Source organism: Boleophthalmus pectinirostris, unplaced genomic scaffold (assembly GCF_026225935.1).
Source record: "Boleophthalmus pectinirostris isolate CB_2022bp ecotype Guang Dong unplaced genomic scaffold, ASM2622593v1 HiC_scaffold_19, whole genome shotgun sequence".
Taxonomy (NCBI): Eukaryota; Metazoa; Chordata; class Actinopteri; order Gobiiformes; family Gobiidae; genus Boleophthalmus; species Boleophthalmus pectinirostris.
This window is the reverse complement of record NW_026571140.1, coordinates 9,240,831-9,252,358: the sequence shown is the minus strand read 5'-3', so window position 1 is coordinate 9,252,358 and position 11,528 is coordinate 9,240,831. Positions and strand designations below refer to the sequence as shown.

The following is an 11,528-nucleotide window of genomic DNA, read 5'->3' as shown; positions in this document are numbered from 1 at the left end:
GAAATGTGCGCGTTCTGAATCACTTTATCCCATTTCTCTTTTGCTCTAAACTCCGAGTGTCACTCATTTTAGGAAGCTTTGGGAGTGCGTAAAACACAGGCCAAACCAGGCCGTACAGACAGCGCGTGGAAGTCCAGAGCGTCCATATGAGTCCACAGACAGACAGTGTATGAGGTGTCCACGAGCAGCATGCAGCGTAAACAAATACGGAAGAGTTGACAAAGTTTATTTGAGAGAAGAATGCGTCAGTGCACCGCTACCACAGGCTGTAACGAGCTGGAGGCCGTGGAAGAGAGCGCGTCCTGCGGAGCGCTGGGGCTGTGTCCGAGGCCTGAGTGCGGGGCTGTGGGGCTCAGAGACTGTGGAGAGTGCGCCAGGAAGGGCAGGTGTGCAGAGAGCCCCGGGAGCGCGGGCACTGACCCGGGCGTGGCTTTAATAGGTACCGGAACAGCGGGAAGGGTTTGTCCGCCTTGGCACAGAGCTTTGAGCGGTACGCCGTAGGCAGAGTAGTCACTGGTTGCCATGGAGACGGGAGTGGCAGGGTCATACACGTGCGACCAGGAGGGCAATGGTCCTGGCAGCGGTGGGGGAAGCCCCGGGACCTTGTAGTCTCGTGCAATAATGCTCTCGATGGCAAAAGGATGTTTGAAGCCGGATGGCGGGGGCACGTGGGTCATGTAACCTGCCATCTGTGGCAGGTGCGCAGCCGCGTGAAGTGCGCTTAGCCGCAGCTTGGCCTGGGCGTGCAGGTAGTGTGCGGCGTCGTGCGTCTTGCTAGGTGCCAGTGCGTCTGCTGCGTGCGCACCGCTCACTTTGAAGCGCTTGCGGCGGCGCAGAAAGCTGCCGTTCTCGAACATGTCTCCACAGCTTGGGTGCAGTGCCCAGAAGCTGCCCTTTCCGGGCTGGTCCGGCCTCCGGGGGATCTTGATGAAGCAGTCGTTAAAGGATAAGTTGTGGCGCAGAGAGTTCTGCCAGCGCTGCGTATTCTCGCGATAGTAAGGGAAGCGCTCCATGATAAACTTGTAGATGTCACTGAGAGGCAGCATCTTCTCGGGGCAGCTCTGGATGGCCATAGCGGTGAGGGAGATGTACGAGTACGGCGGCTTCTGGTCGCTGTACGTGTTCCGCCCGGGCCGCGGCATATCCAACTCTTCTCTCAACCCTGAGCGCGCGTGTGGGGCAGACACAACATGGTGCCCTGCTCAGAAACTAAACACTCAGCGAAAGTCTCCTATGCTCCTGCTCCGTGCCACTTTCCGTGCGCTCTGTCCTGTCCCGGGTCTGTTCTCACTCTGAGCTGTCTCAAAGAGAGGCTCAATTAAGGGCCAGTGCACCGTGTCACGTGACCGCTCAGAGGCGGGGGCTCACGGGGTTCAGTGCTCCACACATTGAGAGGAGAGGGAGACACGGGACACGCGCTCACAGCGTAGGAGCGCGTGGAGCTCCTCTCTTCAACAGGAACAGTCACGACACCAGCGCCCGGTCTGGAGACTTTGATGAGATGAGTGTCTCATTGGACCGGGTCAGCGGCTCCTGCAGCGAGCCCCGGAATGGACTCCACGAGGACAGACCGGCACGCGCAGTGCACGAAGGAAAGAGCACACGGCAACTCATGGATAGACGCGGTGAGTGGTCTCTTGTTCCGCCCCAGTGACTGCGGCCTACGGCGCAGGCCCGGGTCCGTACAGACTGTCACTCCAACTTAACGCTGCTCATAAATGGTCTTCTTTAGAAAAAACTTCATTATTTAATTAGAAAGTGATTAACTGTTCAGAATTATGTGTAATTTCTCCTGAATGTGCATAGGCCTCGACTATCTGTAATCTATGTCTGTGTGTGTGTGTGTATATATATAATATATATATATATATATATATATATATATATATATATATATATATATATATATATAGATAGATAGATATACATATACATACTTAGTTAAATATATTATATTTTGTAAGAAATCATAATTTAAAAAATATAGTAAATAATATATTTTTCTTTGTGCATTTGTTTTCTCTGACCAGAGTCTGCAGCTGTTGGAAAACAGAGGTATGTCAGAGTGTGTGAAAATGTTCTCAACAGTGTGTCATTCTCATTCTCAGTGTGTCATTATGCACTGCTTTTCTATTTCATTTCACATTCTGTAGTTTTACTGTAGCCACAGCTGCCCTTGGGCAGACTAATATTATCGAGGTTACTAACGTGTGTGATTGGCCCCTCCAGTCATCACACATTCACACACCAAATTAAGGAAGGTGGGTGAAGTGTCTTGCATAAGAACACAATGGCAATGGTGCCATGCAGAAAAAATATAAATACATTACATGCATACCTTTAATGGGAAAAATATGGCTTAAATGTGGCACAAAACGTCCAACACACAAAAACAGTAGAGTAAATAAACATCACACATACAAACATATAAACTGCCAATACATGATAAGTACTCTGCTGACCTTTATGCTGCACATAATAACACTGTATTCATGTTCTATATTTATAAAGATTGGTATATATAGTTTTGTATTTTGTTTCCTAAATAAAATAAAACTATTGTGGCGTGCCAGCATTGTTCTGATGCACACGACTTTAAGCATTAATATTTAGACACTTGAATGTGTGCCATGTCATTCTGTGCATTTGTTGAACCCAGAGGCAAGTGCATATGGTGTGTGTGTGCTCATACTGAAATGCGTATGTAAAGCGTGTATGTGTATGTGTGTGTACTGAAATGTGGTGTGTGCATATAATGTGTGTGATCTTACAGAAATGTGTGTGTGTGTGGCTCTATTGAAATGCGCGTGTGTGTCAGAGCTCTAATCCTCCTCCGCAGATCCTGGAGTGGGTGAGTGTGCGCTGGGTGGCACTTCAGCACGCTCCTCATCAGCCTTAGCTCTCAAGCAGGGGCCCGACTCACGCTACGCATATACCAGTGGGCTCCGGGGCCTCTGTATGGAAATAAGAGAGGAGAGGCTTTTCACATGTCCAAAATAGACTTACTAATGTGCTTTGTGTTTTTTGCTGCTTTTAGGTCTTGGAGAATTGTAAAAAAAAAAAAATCTTCTTGGAATTTTTCATCACTGGAATCAAGAATCAGGTGAAGTGGGTATATGTTTCCACGAAGAGCGTTAAAAGTGCATAGCGTAACTTTTCTGATAAAGGGCCTGCCTGTTACTTGTCTCCATGGAGATGTTATTGCGTTACCTCCAATATTCCAAAGTATGGTAATAAACCTTTCAAAAAGATACCACCAGACCAATTTACAGGTGAGATTTGCGAAGCGGTGACTCTACTCACAGTAAGAATGCATGTTTTTAAAGGTATTTTTAAGCAACCTGAAAAATTTCGCAGTGCACCTTTAAGAACAAAACGTATTGAGTTATCCAAGCCAAGACTGTGTACTATATTTCTTGGGTGTGTTCTCGTTTGGTTCTGCTTTGAGCATAGTTTAGACCTGATAAAGACTTGATTTGGACCTGCTCTTGGTCTTGGTTTAGTTCTGATCCCATTACTCAGGTAAAGACGGCAGACAATTATATTATTATAGTCAAATGTCATGTGAGATAGTGTATTTTTGATCATTATTGAACAATGTACTAACAGTTTTGTGCAATTTGTCAGTTGTATGTATTTATCATAATGCTTGTGTGCAGTTTTGGAATAAAAATTAGTCCGTAGCTCCTGGTTCCCGTCTCTTCTGTTTTATGAGTGGAGTGACCAGCCTCAAACACACACAGGAGGAGATAGGAGTAACACTGCACAAGCAAAAATACCAGAGAACGTCATCAAGGTCACAAGCTCATCTCGAGTTTCTTATAATCAGGAGGCCAAAGTCAAGGCCAAATTCTAATGCTTCATGGACTAATAAAAATTTGATAATTCAAGATTTATATTATGATGCTCTGATAACTTTTCAGAAGAAGAATTTGTGTGTGTTTCTTTTCAGGAAATTTGTTCATCTTAATAATATTATAATAACAAATAAATTGCAAGCTTAATCTGTATTTCATTATCCTTTCAGAACTAAAACAATGAAACTGAAAAAGTACATTTAGTTTTTTGAGCCAGGAATCTGTACATAAATAAACAAATAAAATAAATAAATGCATAATGCAAATTCCTATAATAGTCATACATTATAGTGAGGATTGAAATAATGACGGTTAGTAAAGATAAAAAAGACAAAAGAGTCCACATACGCCCTCACAACTGCAAACCTCTAGATGCAGTGTACTGATCAGAGCTCCCTCTAGTGGTGCAGGGCTGTGTGTACCAGCAGTGCACGTGCAGGCCAGGGGTCTCACGCTTGAGTGGCCCTCAGCTAAGAGCCAATTGCTTCAATTAAAACGCTGATTAAGCAAATTGGAGGCTGATTAGAGCGAGTGGGAGTGTTCAGGAGAGCTGCTAATTACCGAGGCGATTAGCAGCATGAGCGGCCATTATACCCTGTGTGACAGACGCCCGGGCCTACACCATGTGCATTCTGGTGTTATAGAGATGTGAGCAGTGTGGAAACATTGGCCACAGGTGGAGTATATACACCCACAAATCTGATCGATTGTAGCTCAAGGGCCTTCTATATGCACCTTAAGTGTTCGTGGATGGGCCCTGAAACACAAACAGCATGGGAGTCTTTGATGGAGCACTTCAGACAGACGGACTGACATCATAGACATCAATGTACAGCTTCTCTGATCACCAAGCACGTGCTCACACATCACTCATACACTGTCAGTGTAAGTAACAACACAAGAACAGTTTGTCGGGGATCAACTCATGACTTTCTCCGTGTTTCTATATAATAAGGTAAAAATCCAGACTTATTTTGAGTATGACAAAAAGAACCCAATTTGTACTCCTATCAACTGGCAAACACACTAACCCGTGGAGCTCAACAGTCAAAGCCCACCGAGGTTTAGGAAGCAGCATTCCCATTCAATTCAGCCATGAACAGTTTGTCCAAAAAACATTTAAAAAAATGTAAATTTGGCAAAATATTTTAATAATTTCAAGTGGTTTAGTTTCAGAAACCGATGGGTGAGTGCACTTCCGGAACCTTGAACTCCACGGTCACTGTTCGGCCCCATTGTGATCGCATCGTGAACCATATTGTACTTAAACCTCGTGAGTCTTGAGTCTGTTTTGAAATGGTCTGTAGAGCCTGAGGTGAAACTGTCCTTAAACCGTGCCTCGTACCTCCCTCCTCTCTGTGGCTTTAGCGCCGTAGCCCCCCTGCATGAAGCGATGAATTTTTAATTAATAATTTGTCATGTAATTCCTCCTCGCAGTTATTATCCCTCAAACTGGGCGATGAATTGAATTATTATCCACCTTTTTGTTTCCGCATGGCCCTCATTACTGCCGGGATTGATGTCACGTAAACTTCATTAAAAATTAAAGTGGGATTCTTTAATTACAGGGCGGCCCTCTCCAAAGCCAGAATTAGCCCACTCAGTGATGTGCAAATGAGCGCATTATTTAAGGAACATGCTGGAAGTAGTTATGCTAATTCACCAGGGTTCACAGTGGCAGACCTTTTCCCTCGCAGTTGCATATTCATTAAACGCACTATGCAAATTTAATGTAGCCGCCGTAGTAATGCCTTGTTAATTTATTCCGATTTATTGAGTAAGACTTGTAAAAAGTACCAATTTAATTAGCTCTACTCGAGATGGTCCCGGTGATGGCTGAGTTTCTTAAAGCAACGCGCCAGAGAGAGAAACCCACGGCGGCTGATCACATTTACAGTCGTAGAGGAGGTATTTGTGGGACTTTGGGGGACGCTTGGAGAGGGATGTTTGTGGCGACTGCTCTACCCACATCAGGTAATGGCTGGGCTGTTAGCTCAGAAACTGTGGTCCACACTGGAGATGTTTACCGATGAGTGTCTCCAAGGAGCTTCTCACAACTACACAAAGGTCAGGAGGTCAGAGGAGAGCAAGAGACAGAGGTTGAACAAAGCAAAGGTTAGCAGACATTTACTGTTTCTATAATAGCACACAGAGGATATAAATGGGCAAGAATGGAAAAGGGTTGTGCAATCAACATTTTAATTGAGATTGAAATGTCGTCATCTCATATTGTCAATGATTACCTTAGGTCTTTTTAATGGAAAGGTCTACAGCCAGTCCTCAGTAAAAGCCTGTGGTTTGGACACCTTCAGTACTTTCCTTGTTGACATGATACGTGTTCATTTCATCTATGACCAAGTTAATTTGTCACGTAATACCTGTTTCTGCAACACATGGCAAATGCAGATGACACATATCTCTAAGTGAAAGTTAACCTTTCCTTTGTCAACACATCACAGAAACTTAGGCTACGTTTACATGATGATGGTCTGAACGGAAGATGCAAAAGTGGTGTCGTGTCTTCACTTTTTATTTTGAGTTTAGACAAGAGATTTCGGGAGGAGATCTGCCTGCATACGGTCGCGCAAAAGTGTGTGGAATTTGATTACGTTGGCTTGAGCAGATCTGACCAGAGTTTTGCGTCTTGGGCAGTGTAGATGAAAACGCTACGGCCACTCTGGAGGGTGATTTCAGACTTTTGCGTTTTTAAAACGCTGTCACCGTCAAAACGAAAGGCACTTCCGATAAAAATATTTTGTCGTTTTTACCTGCAAGCGTTCCCGTGTAAACAGGCCCTTAAACATACCATACGGACTTTAAATCATTGCCATTTAACACAAAAGTTTATTATATTTCTTCCTCCAATGTCTGAATTTTGCTCCTGTTCAAAAGACCCGAGATGACCATTGACGATTAGCAATTACTGCACCTTAATCTGGTTAACTGCAGGACTCTGCTTCTCAAAGCGCCCCAGACGGCTTGTCTGTCAACTGGATCCTCTACAGTGCTATCCCTCAGACATTGTTTGTGAGTCTAATAGCCCTTTATGATGAAACCATTGCTGCAGGTGGATAGGGGAGAGGCAGGTATGATTTTGTACCTTGTTTCTTCTTCCACCTCACCCAATTTAGTCAAACACCAAAGTTTCAACACAATATTTTCTTGTTATGTGCCATCTGCTTCTGGTAGTTTTGTTGTTCTCAAACTCTCCAGTTACCAAATAAAATGATGGAAGAGCAGGTATAGGAAACCTCAGAAGCCTGCAGGATATCCCCCTGGCTGTCAGCTTTTCAGGCGGTGATGAAGTTGTCTCAAAGAAAAATGGAATAACTGTCTTTTTAAGGTCAAGATTTGCTGAGCGAGGCCCGGGGATAAGACACGAAAGCTGCTAAAATCAGCTGGGGTGATTGCTTTATTCTCCTGTCGCGGTCGGGTTAGCACACCGCGGCGCTGCCATTAGCCGTGTGCTCGTGGAGGGCTCTCGTCACAGCCTCCACACAACTCCTAAAGCCCTGTTCTATTAAGGCCTAACCCCGAGTGAGGGTCCAAAGAGGGACCCACAGTATAGCACCAATCCCCCAGATCAGGGCCAGCTCTGCCTTGTTTTGTTCACCTGATCCAGTGCCTGCTCTCGGGGCACAGAGAGACAACACCTCAGGCTTATGTTGTGACAGTTTACAAGCGTTTACAGACAGTATTAAGGTGCCATCAAAATGAAAACAAGAGTAAAATGTTAGATGTATTCTTTCTAAAATATGGGGCAGTGCCAGCACATGCTCTCTACATTTTTTGTTCTTTTACTTAACTATGCTTGATCAAGATTAAACCTTCTCTCTTTAGGAAATGTACTGTTGACAAGCTCTCGAGACCATCAAACAGCTGGAGAGTGTCTATAGATATTGATGAAACTGTGTAAAGCAGTGGAGATGTGTCATGTTCAGCTCTGCATGTGGGTCCTATCTGCTCCATCTCCCTTGATTGAAGGCCTGGATTGATTCAAAGCCAGAGATAATATATTACAATAGGCTGAGGCATTTAAAATGAAGATGTCAAGAGGCCGCTCTGGGCTCATAAACTTGTGGAGCAGAGAAATGAAGCACTTCCGTCTGCCTATTTAACAGACACAGAGCCCATTTGGTTCCATGGTCTCCCTGGGGCCCCATGGTCCCTGATCATATCAGCCCAGTAATGCAGGCTAAGTGCGGGGAGCTTTTGAATGGACGGGGCCCTCCCAGTGTCCCCTACATCAACGTCAGCGGGTTCAAGGGCCGCTGACAGTTTGGGAAGTGACGAATGGCCATTATTATGGAAAGAAGGTTCCTTTACCCACAGCTCGGAGCCTGAGCGCAGCCACAGCGCGCGCTCCATCACTGTCAGGGAAAATGATGATCAGATATCATGCCACACAGGGCCGCCATGTTAAGATGGAGTGGGCCCTGTCTGCCCCATCCTCTGCTGTCTCCCTACACCACACATTCATCTTCATTCTGCTTGGACTCACACTTATTCTGCTTTACAGCCACAAAAATCCATCAGCCACTTGTGTAAAGTGTAAATGGAAGAATCAGCTCACGCACATCTAATGAATAATGATGAAATTGCATGTGGTTTGTGCACAGTCCAGGAGTTCTACAAAAGAAACACTGCCACCTGTTTGTTCTGTACACCGCAGCAGAGCCCATGTGTCAGACTAATGTCATCAAAAGTGAGCAAATACAGAAAGGAATAGAAACAGTCTGTACAAACTATACTCTGTTATGGTCCATTAGCTTCAAACTTACAGAAACATGTTGTGTGAATATGGCAGAAACCTCAGATCTAATGACCAAAAGTTACTTTGTCTACAATGCCCAAAATGGATCCGGATTGAAGTTTGGGAGATTGCACTAATTGAAAGTGTGAGCAGTTAAACCCCTGCACACAGACAGCGAACACTCTTTACGACGGAGCTGCTCAGATATTTGAAAAGGATTGCGAATTAATTAACTCAAGGCTGTGCAGTTTTATGTCACAGATAATATCAACAACGGCACACTAATCTTGTGGTAATAGAATCCTTATTTATCATAGCCTCATTTGTTTAATAGGATGAAGATGTGCCGCAAATATATGCAGAGAAAAGAAACAAGATCCAAACTCGCCCACACAAAGTACAACTCCAAAGCCCTTAGGCACATGCAAGAATATAAGAGTAGTATGAGAGAATGAAAATATGAGAGTGAGAGTGAATGTGTGAATATAAAAGTAAGTGAGAGTATGAATAAGTGAAAGTAGTGCAAGATTATGACAGAGTACGAGTAAGTACGAGTATACAAGCAAATCTGTGAATATGAAAAAGTGACAGAATGAGCGAGAGTATAGGCGAGTTTCATTGTTGACAAAAGCTGCTGGGAATTATTTTGGTCTGCGGCAAGAAACACTAATTCAACATGACGGACGGAGCGAGAAAGCACTTAAAGGGTATTGATCCCGGTTATTTATCCACTCTAACGACCGAAGACGATTTGACCAGAAATTGGTCATAAGCATCGATGGACGCCAAATCACCCTTTTCAACCCCGGCAAAAGGTGGACCAAACCAAATTTCTAGTCAGAATCGCCAACTACCTGGCTAAATATTCACTTCGGCGATATCCACAATGACTTGGTGGAAACTCGTGGGCCATTCACAGCAGAAAAGATGAAAGCCTCCAAGAGTCTCGATGTGTTGTTGAACTTGTTGGAGTCCACGGTTTGCTAGGATCTTCTACGTTTGCTCTGCGGATGTTTGAAAGTCGTTTAATTCGACGTTAGCAGTTCTTTTCACTCAGAATATGAAAAAGACATTTTCCTTCTTCCGTGCTTCTATTTGTGCATCCGATAATGCAGCAGGAATTTACCATTATCGGGGATAAATATGCGAGGTTACGCACTGTGTTTGACCGCTATCGTGTTTCTTGCCTCCAACCAAAATATTTCCCAGCATGCAACAATAACTAGGGGTGTCAAATTATCGCGTTAATTGCGATTAATTAATTACAGTCATATTTAGCGCGTTATGTTTTTTAATCGCGTTAATCTCATTTTTAATCTCTAACTTTAGTGTTTCTGTATGCGAGTTGCTTTATTATAAAACCTGTTTTTATGTGTTGTTGGGACAACAACACACACACACACACAAACCACATTTATACATTTTTTTAATTTTGGTAATTCCACTCATTGCCGGAAACCCACACAAAACGCGCGCAGTAAGAGCGATGTGAACGTCATGTTAAAGTTGGCGGCGTCAGGCACAGTGGACGAGGTCGTAGAGCCAGTAGAACAGAGTCAGCAGTGCACAGGTAAAAACACATTCGTGTCTTGGAAATTATTTTCCCGACGTGAAATATAAAAGAAAATAACTAATATAATATCGCCTACAACTTAAATGTCACTGGTGAAAACAACCTGCATAGACTCATGATGTCTGCACTACTGTCCTATAGTGACCTGCCACATGAGGGGACACGCACACAAACACACACAAACACAAACACACACCTTCATCATCGTCATTAACCTGAGAACGCGCGGACCACGTTTCCTTATGTAGACACTGCGCGGACACCGACGTGCTCCCGTGAGCCGCGTGTGGATCGTGTTTTCTCGCGTACGCGGCGTAAACCGCGCTTCCTCCTGTGCGCCTCTAAACCAGAACTAACACCAAGACTAAAACCAGGACTAAACCAGGTCTAAACCAGAACTAAAACCAGGTCTAAACCAGGACTAAACCAGAACTAAAACCAGAACTAAAACCAGAACTAAAACCAGGACTAAACCAGGACTAAACCAGAACTAAAACCAGAACTAAAACCAGGTCTAAACCAGGACTAAACCAGAACTAAAACCAGAACTAAAACCAGGACTAAACCAGGACTAAACCAGAACTAAAACCAGGTCTAAACCAGGACTAAACCAGGACCAAACCAGGACTAAAACCAGGACTAAAACCAGTGATCTCATATATAAAGCATTTCTCTATCAATAATATTTTTAATATGGTTAAGGAAAGACTGGACTTTTTATTGTCTTTAAGTAGACAAAAGTTATTATGTTCAGATTTCCTCGTCTTTGCTACTTTACAACAAACAGTTTCTAATTCATGGAGACTTGGGCTCAACAGACCAATTTGGAGAGACATTTGTTAAACAATAAATGACTTTATAAAGTCACTTTTTTTTGTTCTATATCAGTCTTTTGATCTGCCACAATAATGTAATAATGAATTTAAATGAAAATACCTCAAATTGAAGGCTTTTCTCAGCAATTTTTAGGTGAGATTAAAATGAGATTAATTAGATTAATTAATTACAGATCATAATTAATTAATCTCTCAATTTTTTTAATCGCATGACAGCACTAACAATAACGTCAGCTGAAACTTGCCTATACGTGTGAAAGTGTGAATTTGAGTGCAAGAGTATGAGAGTATGAAAGTGAGTGTATTAGTATGTAAAAATATGAGTGAGCGAGAGTTTGAGAATGAGATGGTGAGATTGTGAAAAAGTGAGAATTTGAAAGAGTCAGAATATAGAAGTGTGGGAGTTTGACAGAATACGAGAGCAAGACTATGAGAGTATGAAAACAAGAGTTTGAGAGTACAAGAGTATGAGGGAGTGAGTATGAGTATGTGAGTGTAAAGAGTGAGAG

General features: G+C 43.5%; 1 protein-coding gene across 1 annotated transcript; it reads right to left on the bottom strand.

Annotated features, from left to right (window-relative positions):
* Positions 1-245: 245 nt before the first annotated feature.
* On the bottom strand, positions 246-1,142 carry LOC110162614 (forkhead box protein B1-like). The gene has a single exon (XM_020927515.1). The coding sequence runs from the start codon at positions 1,140-1,142 to the stop codon at positions 246-248; it is 897 nt and encodes a 298-aa protein (XP_020783174.1).
* Between the last annotated feature and the right edge of the window lie 10,386 nt (positions 1,143-11,528).